General features: G+C 38.7%; 1 protein-coding gene across 2 annotated transcripts in view; it reads left to right on the forward strand.

Annotated features, from left to right (window-relative positions):
* Nucleotides 1-15,683, forward strand: part of SNRK (SNF related kinase) — a 64,607-nt gene that overhangs the window by 16,474 nt on the left and 32,450 nt on the right. For both annotated transcript variants that reach the window (XM_058555989.1, XM_058555998.1), the window contains one exon: nt 38-511. In XM_058555989.1, coding sequence (XP_058411972.1) covers nt 38-511 — 474 coding nt within the window. The remainder of the gene's footprint in view (nt 1-37; nt 512-15,683) is intronic.

Here is a 15,683-nt window from a genome sequence, read left to right on the forward strand (position 1 = left end):
TTTGCAGTGGTTAAACTTGCCAGGCATGTCTTTACAGGTGAAAAAGTGGCAGTAAAAGTTATTGACAAGACAAAATTGGACACTCTAGCCACTGGTCATCTTTTCCAAGAAGTGAGATGCATGAAACTAGTGCAGCATCCCAACATCGTACGCCTTTATGAAGTTATTGACACCCAGACCAAACTATATCTTATTCTAGAACTTGGGGATGGAGGAGATATGTTCGATTACATAATGAAACATGAGGAAGGACTTAATGAAGACTTGGCCAAGAAGTACTTTGCTCAGATAGTTCATGCTATATCTTATTGCCATAAACTCCATGTGGTTCACAGAGACTTAAAACCAGAGAATGTGGTCTTCTTTGAAAAACAAGGTCTTGTAAAGTTGACAGACTTTGGTTTCAGCAACAAATTTCAACCAGGGAAGAAGCTCACTACAAGCTGTGGATCTCTTGCATATTCTGCTCCAGAAATTCTGCTTGGTGATGAGTATGATGCGCCCGCAGTAGGTAGGTAACCTTCCAATGTTTGCCCCCTTGATTTCTACCAGTTAGAGTATAGTTGGTCAACCCAGTTGTTATCTAAAAATAATTTTTAAGAGAATTTCTATTAAATGTGTCTTAATTAACTGATCAGGTTTCATGAATGCCATATATCCCTAAAGGTGGCAATTACTTTATTTTACCCTTTAGATGGCAAATGTCTAAAGTATATTTATCAGCAGAAAGGAAAATGAGAAGTTATCATTTAAGGTAACCTCTCATCTGCTCGTTGTAATTTTTTTTTTAGGGTCTAAGTACTTTTCCTCTCTTCTAGTAGTGGTCCTAGTCATCTCCTTCCTGTGAATACCCTTTAACAGTCATTGAGACCCATGTTGGAAAAGTACTATGAATATTAGAGTGCAGTGTGAAGAATTTGGGCATTGAAATCATTTGTTAATTGTGACCTTGAACAGTGTACTTGACCTCTCTCTGCTTCATTTCTTTATCCATAAAATAGAATTAGATCAGATTGTATTCCCATATTATCTTGTTTACTTTTGACAGCGACCTGTGTGGTGGTTATTGTCCATCTCATTGTACAGAATAGGAAATTGACTTACAGAGTGCCTGCTATATGGTGGATTCCAGAGTAATGGTAGCCCTTGGCATTCCCATCTACCCTCTCCCTTCACTCCAATACGTTTTTCTGCTCTCACTCACTTGTCATGAGTTATCTGCTTGTGGTGGAAGTGTTTACTGCTTTTTATCTTGTCTCAACTTTGTCCCCTTGGAGTCATACCTGTTTTGAAGGTCATGTAGGAATTTATTTTTAATTTTTAAGGATTTGTTAATCTGAAGATGTCGTCAGCTTTTTAAATTTTTGGTTTAATCTTGGAAAAATATGCCCTGATATTATGTTTACATATGTCAGACTTCCTAGATATGAGTCTTTCATTTGCATTCTGATCATTTGAAATGCGGATTACAGAAGATTAAATGCACACATTGAAGAGTGCTAAGCTTATACTCAATACTCTATACACTAAGACACTGCTTTTCATGTTAGACTATTCTGGAAAGGAAGGGTTAATGAATGGTTTCTGCCCACTATAGATAACCAGGCTTCACTAAAGTCTTTCATTAGAATATTTGAGCAAAAGATTTTTGATTAGTGGATCAACTGTAATCAGAAAAGGAAGCTAAGAATTTATAGAAGAGGAAACATAAATGTTTGAACATGAAAAAGATGTTCGACTTCAGTAATAATCAGGGAAACGGCAAATCATAACCACAATAAGATACTGTTTCATACTTTTCACATTGGGAAAAACTAAAGTCAGACAAAACTAGTGTAGATAAGACTATAGATCATCAAGAACTCTTGTACTATGTAGAAATTTGTCAATATCTAGTATTAAAAACATATGTATCCTGAGTCCCAGCAATTCTACTCTGATGTACATACCGTAGAGAAGCTCTCACTCATGTACACAAGAGATTTTCAAAGAATGTTTTTAACAGCATTATTGTATATTCATCAGCAGGAGAATAAATTGGTCGATATTCATATGACGGAACTCTGTATGTTGGTGAAAATTTATGAACTATATATATGTCAGCATGGCTGGAGTTCACAAACATAATATTTAAGAAAAAAGGCAAATTGGTGAAGAGTACATGTAGTTTATCATTACTGTTTTGTTTCTTGTTTAACCCAAAAGTTTTTTGGTTTTTAAAAAAATTCAAAGTGGGTAGATTTACTTTTCCTTTTAGTTATTTGGTTTTAAACTTCTAATGTTAGTACATTGCAGTTAATAAATATGCCCAGTTGGTTTCTGCTTTGGGGAATATTTTTAGATTTTCTGTGTGGCTTAATACATAGCAATTTTTGGTGACTATTGTAAATAGGGATATTGACTAACCCTCTGTAATTAAAATATTTGTATTTGTGGTATGTACAAAGTTTTCATACATAATTAAGGTTATTAATTATGTAATTTCCTTTGTGTCATTATGTTTTTATTCTGATCTGTTACTTTCTGAGAGAATTATGCTGGTCTCCCCTAATCTGTGAATTTTGTATTTTAATCAGTTTTTGTTTTATGCATGTTATTTTCAAGCTGTTAGGTATATAAAACTTTATAATTTATTTTACATGATGGGGTATACCTTTTATCAAAATGAAACCACTTATTTGATGCTTATTGCCGTGTATTCTGTCATTCTGTTTTAGGTTTATCTTTTGTAAACAGTATGTAGCTGTGTTTTGTGTCTAATCTGTGAGTCAGACTTTTAATAGGTGAATTTAATCCATTCATATTTATTATTACTGGACTGTTTGGACTTATTTGGCTCTCTTATTTTGTGTTTTTAATTTGCCTTATTATTTCTTTATTACTTTTTCCTGTACTTTGTTGGGTTATTCAAATCTTCTTTGCTCCTCCTCCTCCAGTGGTTTGAAAGATGTGCAGTTGTTCTCTTATAATAGTGTCTACCCTTAATGTCCAGAGTTAATCAGTATCTGTATCATTCCCTCTACCCTACAAGCAAGAACTGTAGTTTGCTTTTCCTTCCTTTCTAGTAATAGGTTTTTTATTTATTTATTTTTTTATTTCTTTTGCATTAGAAAGCTCCTTTATTTTATTTTATTTTATTTTTTTATTGTGGTAACAGTGGTTTATAACATTATATAAATTTCAGGTGTACATCATTATACTTCTGTTTCTGCACAGACCACATCATGTTCACCACCCAAAGACTAATTGCAGTCCATCGCTATACGCATTTGTCTAACCATCCCTTTCACCATCCTCCCTCCCCGCTTCCCCTCTGGTAACCACCAATCCAATCTCTGTCTCCGTGTGTTTGTTTTTTGTTGTTTTTATGTTCTGCTTATGAGTGAGATCATATGGTATTTGACCTTCTCCCTCTGACTTATTTCGCTTAGCATAACACCCTCAATCCATCCATCTTGTCACAAATGGATGGATTTCATTGTTTCTTATGGCTGAGTAGTTTTCCATTGTGTATATATACCATATCTTCATTATCCATTCCTCCCTTGATGGGCACTTTGGTTGCTTCCAAGTCTTGGCTATTGTGAATAATGCTGCAGTGAACATAGGGGTGCATGTGTCTTTACACATGTGTGTTTTCATGTTCCTTGGATAAACACCCAGCAGTGGAATAGCTGGATCGTATGGTAGTTCTTAATTTTTGGAGGTATCTCCATACTGTTTTCCATAGTGGCTGCACCAGTTTGCACTCCTACCAGCAGTGTATGAGAGTTCCCTTCTCTCCACATCCTCTCCAACAATTGTTGTTTCCTGTCTTGTTAATTTTTCTTTTGTTTATAATAAACACTCACTTGGACTTAATTTTACAAATTTCTTGGTTTACCACTGATTCTTGACATCCCTGTCTTTCACTTGGATTATTTTTGTTTTGTTTGTAGTCCTTTAGAGAGTGTTTGTGAAAAATTCTTCAAGCCTTTGTCTAAAAATGTCCTCATATATGAATGATAATTTGGCTGGGTATAGAAATACATATTCAAAATCATCTTCCTCTCAGCTTTGAAGATATTTTCCTGTCATCTTTTTGCTTCTAAAATTGCCAGTGGAAAGTCTGATGTGAGACTACTTTTATTTTCACTGTAGGACTACATTTCATTCATTCTGTGAAGCATAGTTTAACACTTCTGAAAGTGCTCCATAAAGTGGGTTTTCTTGGGTATTAGTTCTGTTTGATGCCCTTGCTTTCTCTGTCATGGTGCTCATTTTTTCTCGGTGCTTGGGATTGTTAGTTGTGTGTTTATCTCTGTTTTTGAGATTCCCTAATAGTCTGTCTGTAAATGTGAAGACTGAGTATTGTCATCTATCTCCAGTGGATGTGGGAGAGGAGCAAGATGTGGCCAAATGGATGTCCTGTTATCTGGTCTTACTATTTGACAAACTCTCAGTATACCTCTGCCCCTAATGCCCACAGTCACTCCTTCCTCCTGGAACAAATGTCAGCTTGTTCTTGCTTGATGAGTTACAGGGTGAGAGGAATTAATTAATCCCTCTAATGGCTGTCTTGGTGCAATCCTTCCTGTTTTCAGTCTGTGTCTTCTGGAAAGGAGCACCACAGAAGCTCCTACCAGCTGGGTTTTGGGGCTCTGATTACCTCTTTCAGTCTGATCCCACCTGCCATCTACCTTTTCTGTCATATCTAGGGATTTGGAGAGAGAAGGGTGGCTAGATCATGCTCAGTGAGCTGTTTGAGTCAGTTGCCTCCATGGGTTTTCAAGAATGCATATTAAGTTGACTTCACTGAGAAAGGAAAGGGAAAAAATGATCAGTGTGAAAAATCCTGGAATCTCTTTGCAATCTTTGGAATTCCTGCGGTAGAGATTGCAGTGCAGCAGTATACATGGTGGAAAACTCATTATTGCTGCTTGTTATGTCAGTTTAGACAATGGAAGCACAGGCAGGGAAATGAACTGTGTCTGCTGGGGTAAGGCACACTTCATGCCTTTGCTCTGGAGAGATCAGGCTCTTCTGACGCTCATGGGTTTGCTACTTGCCCTGTGGGGTGGCCTGCTTGTAGTGAGGCTCCAAGTGAATTTCTGGGTAAGTGAGGGTTTTTTTTCAAAGCAGCGTTGGGTAAGAGCTTACTCTGCTTTAAAAAACAAAACTAAAGTGTGCTTTAAAGATTTCTTCATTAGAAAAACTCAAAAATGGGGAAACTGTTTCTTAGATCACAGACACAACTTTTCAGGTGTTGTAAAACCTTGACATTGTTTATTACTTTTTTTCTACTTGACTAAAATTTTAAGCTTATTTTTAAGTTAAAATGAATTAAATTTGGTATTGAGAACTTTGCCATCTCAGTTGAGATTCAGAGGCTTCCTAGGATGTTACAGCTCTGGAAATGAAAACCCCTATGCTTCCTAGTTTATAGACTACTTCAAAGATGAAAATTCAGTCTCTGCATTAATTTACTATTTGGTAAATTAATATGCAGTAGATATCATTGAAAGCTAAATTACTTAAAACATGGCTGTGTATTAATACGGTGGAAAGCTTTGAATTTAGAGTTGGTGAGTATAGTTTTTTGGGATATAAACAAAAAATCTGTATACAGTCTCTACAATTTGCAGTTCAGCATTTAATGGAGATTATCCATAGTTATGAGAAGTGTCCTCATGCATATGAGTATGTAAAAAACTTTTCTTCATAAATCCGTATTTTGCCCTGCATTAAAATAATACTCTTTGTTGGCTCTCAGTAAACTAGGAATAGAGAGGAACGTCCTCAGCTTGATAAAGAACATCTACAAAAAACCTACAGCTGACATACTTAATGGTGAAAGATTGAATGCTTTCCTGCTAAGTTCAGAAACAAGGCAAAGAAGTACACTTACCACTCACACTCAACATGTGAAAGGCATACAGATTGGAAAGGAAGAAATAAAACTGTCTGAGCCTGCCAATGACATGATTGCCTACAATGATGATCTCAAGGTATCTACAGAAAAATTCCTAGAACCAATAAATGAATTCTGTAAGATCATAGGATATAAGATCACCATTTAAAAATTGATTGCATTTCTGTACACTAACAACAAACATGTAGAGACCAAAATTAAAAACATGGTACTATTAGGGCTGACTCGGTGGTGTAGCAGTTAAGTTTGCGTGCTCCATGTTGGCGGCCCGGGGTTCGCAGGTTCAGATCCCGGGCGTGGACCTGCACACCCGGGATCACTTGACACACACTGTCAAGCCATTCTGTGGTAGTATCCCATATAAAGTAGAGGAAGATGGGCATGGATGTTAGCCCAGGGCTGATCTTCCTCAGCAAAAAGAGGAGGATTTGCAACGGATGTTAACTCAGGGCTAATCTTCCTCACAAAAAACAAACAAACAAAAAACAACAACAAAAAACATGGTACTGTTTACAGTCGTTCCAAAGTAAATGTATGCAGCTAACAAAACACAATATAACAAAAATAATTTATGCTGAAAATTGCAAAATGCTAATGAAGGAAATCAAAGAAGACCTAAATAAATGGAGAGACAAATCACGTTCATGAATTGAAAGACAACATAGTACAGATGTCAGTTCTCCCCAAGTTGGTCTGCAGATTTAATGCAATTCCTATTAAAAGCCCTGCAAAGTTTTCCTAGTCATAGACATTATTCTAAAATTTTATGGAAAGGCCAAGGACCTAGAATTGTGAAACAGGAATAATTATGAAAAGGAATAATAATGAGAGGAATCACTACTACAACCACTCTGGAAAATAGTTTGTCAGTTTCTTATAAAACTAAATATGTACTTAGCATACAATCCTGCAGTTGCAATCCTGGATGTTTATCCCAGAGCAATGAATACCTATATTTTCATAGAAACCTGTACATGGATGTTCATAGCAGCTTTATTTGTAATAGCCAAAAACTGGAAACAACCCAGATGTCCTTCTGGGTGATGTGAATGGTTAAACTGTGGTACATCCTTGCCCTGGAATACTATGCAGCAATAAAAAGGAATAAACTATTGATAGAACAACTTGGATGGATCTCAGGGGAATTATGTCGAGTGAATAAAAGCTCGTCTCAGAAGCTTATGTGCTATATAATTCCATTAATATAACTCTCTTGAAGTAATAAAGTTATAAAGATGGAGAACAGATTGTGGTTGCCAGGGGTTAGAGATGGTAGTGAGTGGTGTGGCTATAAAGCGATAGCATGAAGGAGTCTTGTTGTGATGGAACATTTCTGTATCTAGTGGCAGTTAATGAACCTACACATGTGATGAAATTGCGCACACACAAATGAGTGCATGTAAAACGATGAAATCTGAATAAGCTCTGTGGACTGTCCCAATGTCAATTTCCTGGTTTTGATATTGTGCTATAGTTAAGCAAGATGTTGCCGCTAGGGGAGACTGGGTGAAGAGTACATGAGATCTCCCTGTTCTTTTTTTTTTTTTTTGGAAACTCCTGTGAATCTATAATTATTTCAAAAATAATATATAAATAATATATATTACTATATATATATATAAAATATAAAATAAAATATAAATAAAATAATATAAAAAATAATGTATATTACTAATTGCCTGGAAGGCAAGTATGCCAATGTAGATGTTCCTGAGATGTTGTCTAGGGTTGTTTTTACTTTATTTTTAACAATAATGCCTGATTATGGTCTGGGAATGAAGGTCAGTATGATAGAAACACACTGCATTTTTGTGGTGTTCACATGCATGCTAACAAATGTCAGTCTTATACTATATTTTCAAGAATAAAAACAATTTTAAAACCAGGTAATCTGTCAGAAATTATCCTATATCCACCGAGGTGAGAGCATTTAGCCCTTGCTATGTTAAAAGTGTGTACTTGTATTTATTCTAGAGCAGTGCTTCTTAATTTTTTCTGGTTCAGTTATGCCTTAAGATCTGATGAAGGCTATGGGCACATCTTAAAATTGTGTTCTTAAGCATCTTATTTATTCCTTTCTTTGACCTAACTTATTGCATGTGAAGAACATCTCAAAATCCAGTGTGAATTTAAAAATGAGTATCTAGTCTATCTGAAAACAACTGCCTTGTCTTGTGAAAAAGTAGATTAGTAAAACATAAGTTGAGACATTCTTGGCTATTAATTTGTATACTATTATAGTTTGTATACTGTGCCATTTTTGGAAATCTTAGCATGTTCAAACATGAGTTGTGGTTAAACTAGAAGCCACAGTTGCTGCACTTAAGGCAGTCGCTCCTTGCTCCACCCTAGTCCTGTGATAAAACGTCTCCTATAAGAGCCTTTTGGAGAATTTAGGAAATGGACAGCCACAAAAGAGCTGTGATTGTAGCATCATGTTATAATATGTTCAAATATTTAAATATTTTCTCTTTGAAAATTTTTAAAAAGATTACTCCGTCTTGTACAGATGGTACAACCTGAGCCTATATAATACCTTTGTGGTAGAACTTTGCAGTAGTCCAAAAGGACATAAACAAAATTTTCTCCTTGGTTATATAAATCTGCTATTATAGTATATGTCATGAATTGATAACTCCTTGCTTTTATTTCTGATTTATTCCAGAAAAGTTGTCAATGTACTTGCTTTTACAGTCCTTCCCAAGCTGTACCAAATCTGAGTGTGTACAGTGTCATTTCCCATCTCAAAGTTACCATTTATTAGAGACAAATGTTAATGTTTCAGTGTTTTTTGACTTGGACCTTCTCTTCCCAGAGTCAGAATCTGGTTAAATTTTATATTACTTACTCTTATGCCATTTGCCATTTGGACTTATGGCCCTGATGGGTTCAAGATGAGAAGTCCTTAGGCTTGTGTTATAGAGTTTTAGGCCTGAGTGTGGAGTTTGGGATTATACATTTTTAAGGGATGATTTGTGCCTCTTCTATGCATACGGAAGGAAGTTTGGTCTGCTTTAAAGTACTACGTTGTCTGTTTTATTCAAAAAGGTAAACATAAAACCTGCCTGCATGGTATGTGCCCAGCATGACCTGCGTTACAGCCTGGGGCCCAGACGTGGTTACATATGCTGCATTCAGTTGTTGAGAACTGAAAAACGAATCCATAGAAATGTGGCACACACCTTCCACAACCCAGCTGCCAAGTGCAAGGTGACATCCCCTGAAAGACACCTTTTACAAAGTATGACATCATTGCTTGTCATATAAAACCAAAAGAAAAAATGAAAATCCTCTCCTTAACTTTCTGAAGTTTCACATGCCTGTGATAGATGACAATTATTTCAGAAATCACGATTAAAAATTGATCTGGCATGAACCCTCTGTGAATAAAAGCATTTTATTCAGTATTTGTTCTGTATTCACAATATACTGACTTTATAATGTGAATGTTGTATAATTAAGCATTTGGGAAGCAGGTAGCAGAAGTTCTGTGCCTTGAGTAAAAATCTTCTAGGTTTTATAAATAAGCTATTATTGAATTTAATTTTTGTAATAAAGATTCTTGAGCATGAAATGTTATGAGTGGTATAATCTATAGATACCATATAGATGGGTTTTTCAGGCTAACTCAATCATTGATTTTTCAGTGAGAGGCCTGAAAATATGATAGGAATGATTTTTGTGTTTTTGGTGTTTTCCCTACTGCATTTTTAGCTCTGGTGCTTATTGTTCTCACTGTGTTATAAGGCTCAGATCAAATGAAATGTATGTTGACACTGTTTTGAAAAGTGTGATTTACTCTACTGTACTAGTGGTATGGTAAGATTTAAACTGATGGTTCTCAACTCACCACCCATCAGTTTTACCTGGGGGAGATTAAAAACAAACAAACCTTGTCTGGGCCCCACCCCCTAGAGATTCAGATTTAGATAGCCTTGGGTGAGGCCCACATCCAGAAGCTTTGTGGGATTCTGATGTGCATCTAGCCTTGCCTACCACTAATTTAAATCCTTAGAATCAAAAGTTTTTAGTTATTAGTGGAAAAATAGATTCCTGATATTTTTTTTCTTTTTTCTCCCCAAAGCCCCCAGTACATGGTTGTGTATCCTAGTTGTAGGTCCTAGTTCTCCTGTGTGGGCTGCCACCTCAGCATGGCTTGATGAGCGGTGAGTAGGTCCATGTCCAGGATCCAAACTAGCGAACCCCAGGCCGCCGTACAGTAACGCTTGAACTTAACTGCTATGCTACTGGGCCAGCCCTGACTCCCAACATTTTAATTCTAATGTTGTCTAAAGAACAAGTGTTGGAAAAAGAAATTTAACCTCTTTAGGTTCAAAAAGTGAACGAGGATATGTATTTCTTTTTTTTTTTCGTGTTGATAATTGAACTTAAATCTGCCCCCCCATTTTTAATCACACTGCTTTAGGGATGAGTAAGTGAAAACTAAATTTCAGATCCTTTGGAAATTTTTTATGGTGCTGTGCTAGTGTCTGGAACTTCAAACTAGATACCCCTCAGGGACCCTTGTCCTTGCCTCTCCTCTGAGCCCAGAGACTGCCCTGCCTGCTTCGTTTCCACTGCCATCCCCTGGAGCTTCCTATTAGGGCATCCCCTGGCCTCGTGTAGGTCGGAAGGTTGCCTCACTGCCTCCTTCAAAATCACTATTTGACCAGAGGATTTATAGCACCTTTGCAGTTTTCTAAGGGCTCTTACTGCTATTAACTAGACAGGGTTTTTTTAAGTGGGCCTTAGTGCACCTCTTATTCCCTTCCTCTGAAATCCTGCATGGAAGGACGGAGGTGTGCAGGGCTGATATCGTAGGTCCTGTTTGAATAGAAACCGGAAGTTACTGTTGATGTCCTGTTCAAACTAGAGCCCAAGCTCTGGGCCTTTGGGTGTTTCATGTGAGGAGGTAGGAATTGGGCTGCCTGGCATGAGTATGTGTGTCTTAGAGAGATGGGAGAAGGAAGGGATTCTAGCGGCAGGTTTCCTTTCCTTTGTTCCCTGCTGCTGCAGTTCTCAGATGCAGACAGGTGCAGGTGAGAGGAGGCCCTGGGGCTGGGGGTGAGGGTAAGTCGGAAATTGTAGTGGGGAGCAGCTATAAGGAGAAGGAAATTCCTGGGGCCCGCAGAACGAGGTGGCAGTTTCAGGTAACCACTACTCATAAGAAAAACAGTGCTTATTAGTTCCTTTTAAAATTTGAGTCTCCCTTCATGTCACTCGTTTGCTCAAAACACTTTCAAGACTTCCTGTTTCATTCACAGTCAAAACCAGAGTCCTCACGGTGGCCGACATGCCCTCAAGGTTGGCTTCCCCGTTTCTTCCCCAACTTTTCCCTCCTGCTATTTTCCCAGTTGCTCCCTCAGCTCCAGCCACACTGTGTCCTTTCTGTTAGTCACATTCCACATCCAGCCGTGCCTCAGGGCCCTTCCATCTCCCATCCCTGTGCCTAGACCACTCGTGCCCACAGGCCACCCTCTTGGCGAGGCCCCACCTTCTACTCCAAAGGCAGAGGGTCCATCCCTGCCTGTTCTCTTTCCCCAGTTGACTCATTTCTGTGCTCTCTGTTACTTTTATTTGTGAAATAGGGGTAATAATAGTTTCTGCCTTTAGGATTGTTATAGGCATCAGGTGAATGAATACATGGAAAGTACTTAGCATAACACCAGACACAACATCAGCCAGATTTAATCAGTAATCAGATTTAACTGTCTCAGTATGTCCTCCTTTGGAGAGATCACAGAATGACTTATGTTTCTGTGGTGCTGCACTGCGGTCCCAGAGGGTATTTAACCATCATGGCCTCATTTTTTTCCTCAGGTGCTCTCTTCTCCTTTGCAAATTTGTCCTTTGGGCGGGGGGAGTTTCTGAAATGTTGACTGCTGTGGGAAAACTGGGAGGAAGGGCAAGCCCAGGACCTTTGCTCATGTGTTTTTCTCACAATGTTTTTAGTTGTATTTAACTTTCAGAATGTTGGGTTATTTGTATTTAGGGAATAGGTTAACTTCCAAAGGAGAGGTTTTTCTTTGTGTGTGTGTGTTTAATGTTAGATTAAAAAAAAAAAAAGAAAGTCCTGCTATTTACTTGATAGCTGGTTAGTTTCTGGAACTTCAGAAGAGCTTTTCAAACCACCCAAAGCAGTAACTATTGTAATACAGAAATACATATAGAAACTGAAACCACTTATATTCACTTCAGGTTGTAGCATATAAAACCTTTTCAGGGTGTTGAAAACATCAAATCTGCTTGGGTATTTTTCTTAAGCTTTTTTTTTTAGTGGAGAGAAACATAAACCTGTTGAAGAAAGACGTGTGCAAAACAGAAAATCAGTAGTGAGAACAGACTTTTTAACACAAAAAATTTGGAATCCTGTGTTTTGTTTTGTTTTCTTTTTTTCCCCCCCAAAGCCCCAGTAAATAGTTGTATGTCATAGTTGCACAGCCTTCTAGTTGCTGTATGTGGGACATGGCCTCAGCATGGCCGGAGAAACGGTGCGTCTGTGCGCGCCCAGGATCCGAACCTGGGCCGCCAGCAGCGGAGCGCGTGCACTTAACCGCTAAGCCACGGGGCCGGCCCCTGGAATCCTGTTATTCAGAATACATATTGCTGCACAGACTCAGAACTCCGAATGGCTGAGGGAAGTTATTGTGGTGTTTTTGAGAACTGTTGAAGAACATGTGTGTCTGCTTGCTTGCAGGTGCTGTGCTTGATCACTCTCATGCTCTCTCTGAGATGGGCCTGGCAGGACTAGTACATGACAGGTCTCGGTTTCTGGGGAAACCCTGTCTCATCAGGTCGGGAAGTTGCGTGTGTGGTCCTTACTCCCAGAATGGCTGCTTGGGAAATGCTTTCACAATCACATTCACATACAGAGTCTGGTTTACTTCCTACAAGGGCTGTGGTTTCTGTCAGATCCTCACATTAATGTTGACTTTGGTAGAAAAAGATGGAGAGCAGACATAGAACAGCACAGCAGAGCTAAGTCCAGTTAATTAGCAGAGACTGTACTGTGGAACTGGTGCTTCATTACAACTATGATTCCAAATACGTACCTTTCACTGTTTTTTCATTTTTTATTCCCATCATTCTGTATAACCCATTTTCTATATAACCTACTTTGTCTTTGGAAAATATTGACTTATCTTACCTAATTTTTATTGATTTATTTGCCTTATAGTGATGTGTTTAAAATTACATCCAGTATAGTGTGAAACAGTGCCTAATTTAATATTTTAAAAATTTTAATTCAGCATTATTTTAAACCCTGGAACCTAAGGAAAAAATTGTAGCATTTGTGGCACTGTCTGGTGAGTAGGAAAACAAGACTCTATGGAGCAAGACCCTCCTCCTAGATACATCTGAATTTTGGTGCCTGGGATACAGTCAGGCACAGAGTAGGCACACTAGTTTGTTGGATAAAAATAACGAACAGGTTGTAGATGGCTAAGAAAAGAGGATAATGAGATGCAGAGGACACATGCCCTCATTGCCTTTTCCCTTTGGAATTGGACGGGATGATGCCAAGCCTTGCTCACTCCGCTCACTCCGGATGGCTTGTCTCCCTTGCTCAATAGTAAGGTCCTTGAGAGAGGGAGCTGTGTGTTTGTTAATATCTAATCTGTCCCATCCCCATTGCCTGGTAAACAAGACAAACTCTTAACATTTGTTTAAATGAAGAAATATTATAGAGATGAACTAAAGAAATGAAAATTTACATTCTTCTAAACTTCTTTATAAAGTTTAATTGTGGTTGCTTTCCATGGCTCTTCGTGATTTCTTTGCTCACATCATAACTCCTTTTCCTTGCCTTCTGTGTGTATATTTAATGAGTCCTAGATACATCATGAGTCTGATGAAATCTGTGGTTCCTCTCTTCAAAGAGATGCAGAGGTGCAGTTTCAGAGGTGTTGTATGGACCACTATGAAGCCCTTTTTTTAGATCTGATCTTTCAAGCTTATAGGGCTGAGTAAAAAGTGGGCCCACAACTTTTTGACAGAAAGGATGCACATACAAGCAGTTTTGAAATAAACTTTGGAGCATAAAATATAAGTGTGGAATAGTGTCCTTATTTTTGTGCCTTTGGCTGCTTGACGCTAACCTGCTGTTTTGTGTATTAGATCTCTCATTTTCCTTATTGTGTTTTAAATTTCCTAGCTATGCTTTGGGAAAATTGTAATGGAAAATTGGAGGTAAGGTTATGGACAGGGCAGCTCCAAAAAGAAACATCAAGTCATGAGGGGTACAGTGTTCTTTTTATATTTTAAAGTCAAAGTAGACTTAATTTGTAGGTATTTGTTGTGTCTGATATGATTTTTTTAAAAAATCCAGTTTGTGTTAATAACAGTATTTATCAACTCTGCTGACATTTGGAGGTCCCTGTTAAAGTTTAAAAGAGACTTGAATAGGAGTGATGTCAGCATCAAAGCAGAGTGAGTGCTTCCCTCAGACTCTCCTCTCTAAGATACAACAAAAAGGACATTCATATACCAACAGAGGACATTCATACAACACAAAGACGTCTGAGAGACCCATGCAGACATACGTCTGAAGGTGGAGGTGCTGGACCCCTGCAGGAAGTGGAAGGAGGTAAGGGCATCTCCTCTCCCTCTCGAAAAGCAGCAACCCTGGGACTACGCATGGCTCTGAGAGGAGAGTGGGGCAGGGTGGCCCTCCGCAGGAACACCTTCACTCTCCAAGTTCCCTGACAGCCCATAGGAAAGCCCTGCACCGAGGTGGCTAAGCTACTCCGGGGGTGTCTTCATCAAGCCAGCACCCCAGGAAACCAGATAGCGAGGGCAGAGTGAGAATGCCCCTGGGATCATGCAGGCGAAAGAAAGCACCCCTCCCCCTGACCGGCGCTCTAGCTCCACCGGTTGGCCAGAGCGCCCATGCATATGATGAAAAGCAGCAGCTGTGAGAGAGTGAGCTGCAGATCAAAGTGGGCTCAGAATACACAGCTGTTGACCTCCACCCAGTGTTGGCAGGTGGAAGCTACAGCTGGATACTATCACTATGGCGAGGCACAAATCCACACCATCAAACACCATCAAACAGTATGAAAAAATTTATTAATAGTCCAGACCAGAAGGAAAATGACAAGCACCCAGAAATCAATGCTGGAGGCACAGAAATTTATAATCTAAATGACAGAGAATTCAAAATAGCTATCATAAAAAAACTCAATGAGTTACAAGAAAATGCAGATAGTTCAATGAAATCAGGAACTTCTTCAGAAAAGAGATTGAAACTATAAAGATAAAACAGTCAGAAATGTTGGAGGTGAAAAATACAATGGATGAGGGGCCGGCCCAGTGGCATAGTAGTTAAGTTTGCACACTCCGCTTTGGCAGCCCAGGGTTTGAATCCCGGGTGTGGACTGATGCACCACTCCTCAAGCCATGCTTTGGCGGTGACCCACATACAAAATGGAGGAGGAAGATGGGCACAGATGTTAGCTCAGGGCCAATCTTCCTCACCAAAAAAAAAAACACCACCCACAATGGATGAGATAAAGACAAACTTGGACTCCCTGAATAACAGAGCTGATGTTATGGAGGAGAGAATCAGCAGTCTGGAGGATAGAAATAGAAATGCTTCAGATGGAGGAGAGGAGAGAACTAAGATTAAAAAGAAATGAAGAAATTCTCTGAGAAATATCTGACTCAACTAGGAAATGCAACATAAGGATTATAGATATTCTAGAGGGAGAAGAGTAGGAGAATGGAGCAGAAAGCTTGTTCAAAGAAATAATAGCTGAGAACTTCCCAAACC

The sequence above is a fragment of the Diceros bicornis genome, chromosome 2 (genome assembly GCF_020826845.1).
Source record: "Diceros bicornis minor isolate mBicDic1 chromosome 2, mDicBic1.mat.cur, whole genome shotgun sequence".
Lineage (NCBI taxonomy): Eukaryota > Metazoa > Chordata > Mammalia > Perissodactyla > Rhinocerotidae > Diceros > Diceros bicornis.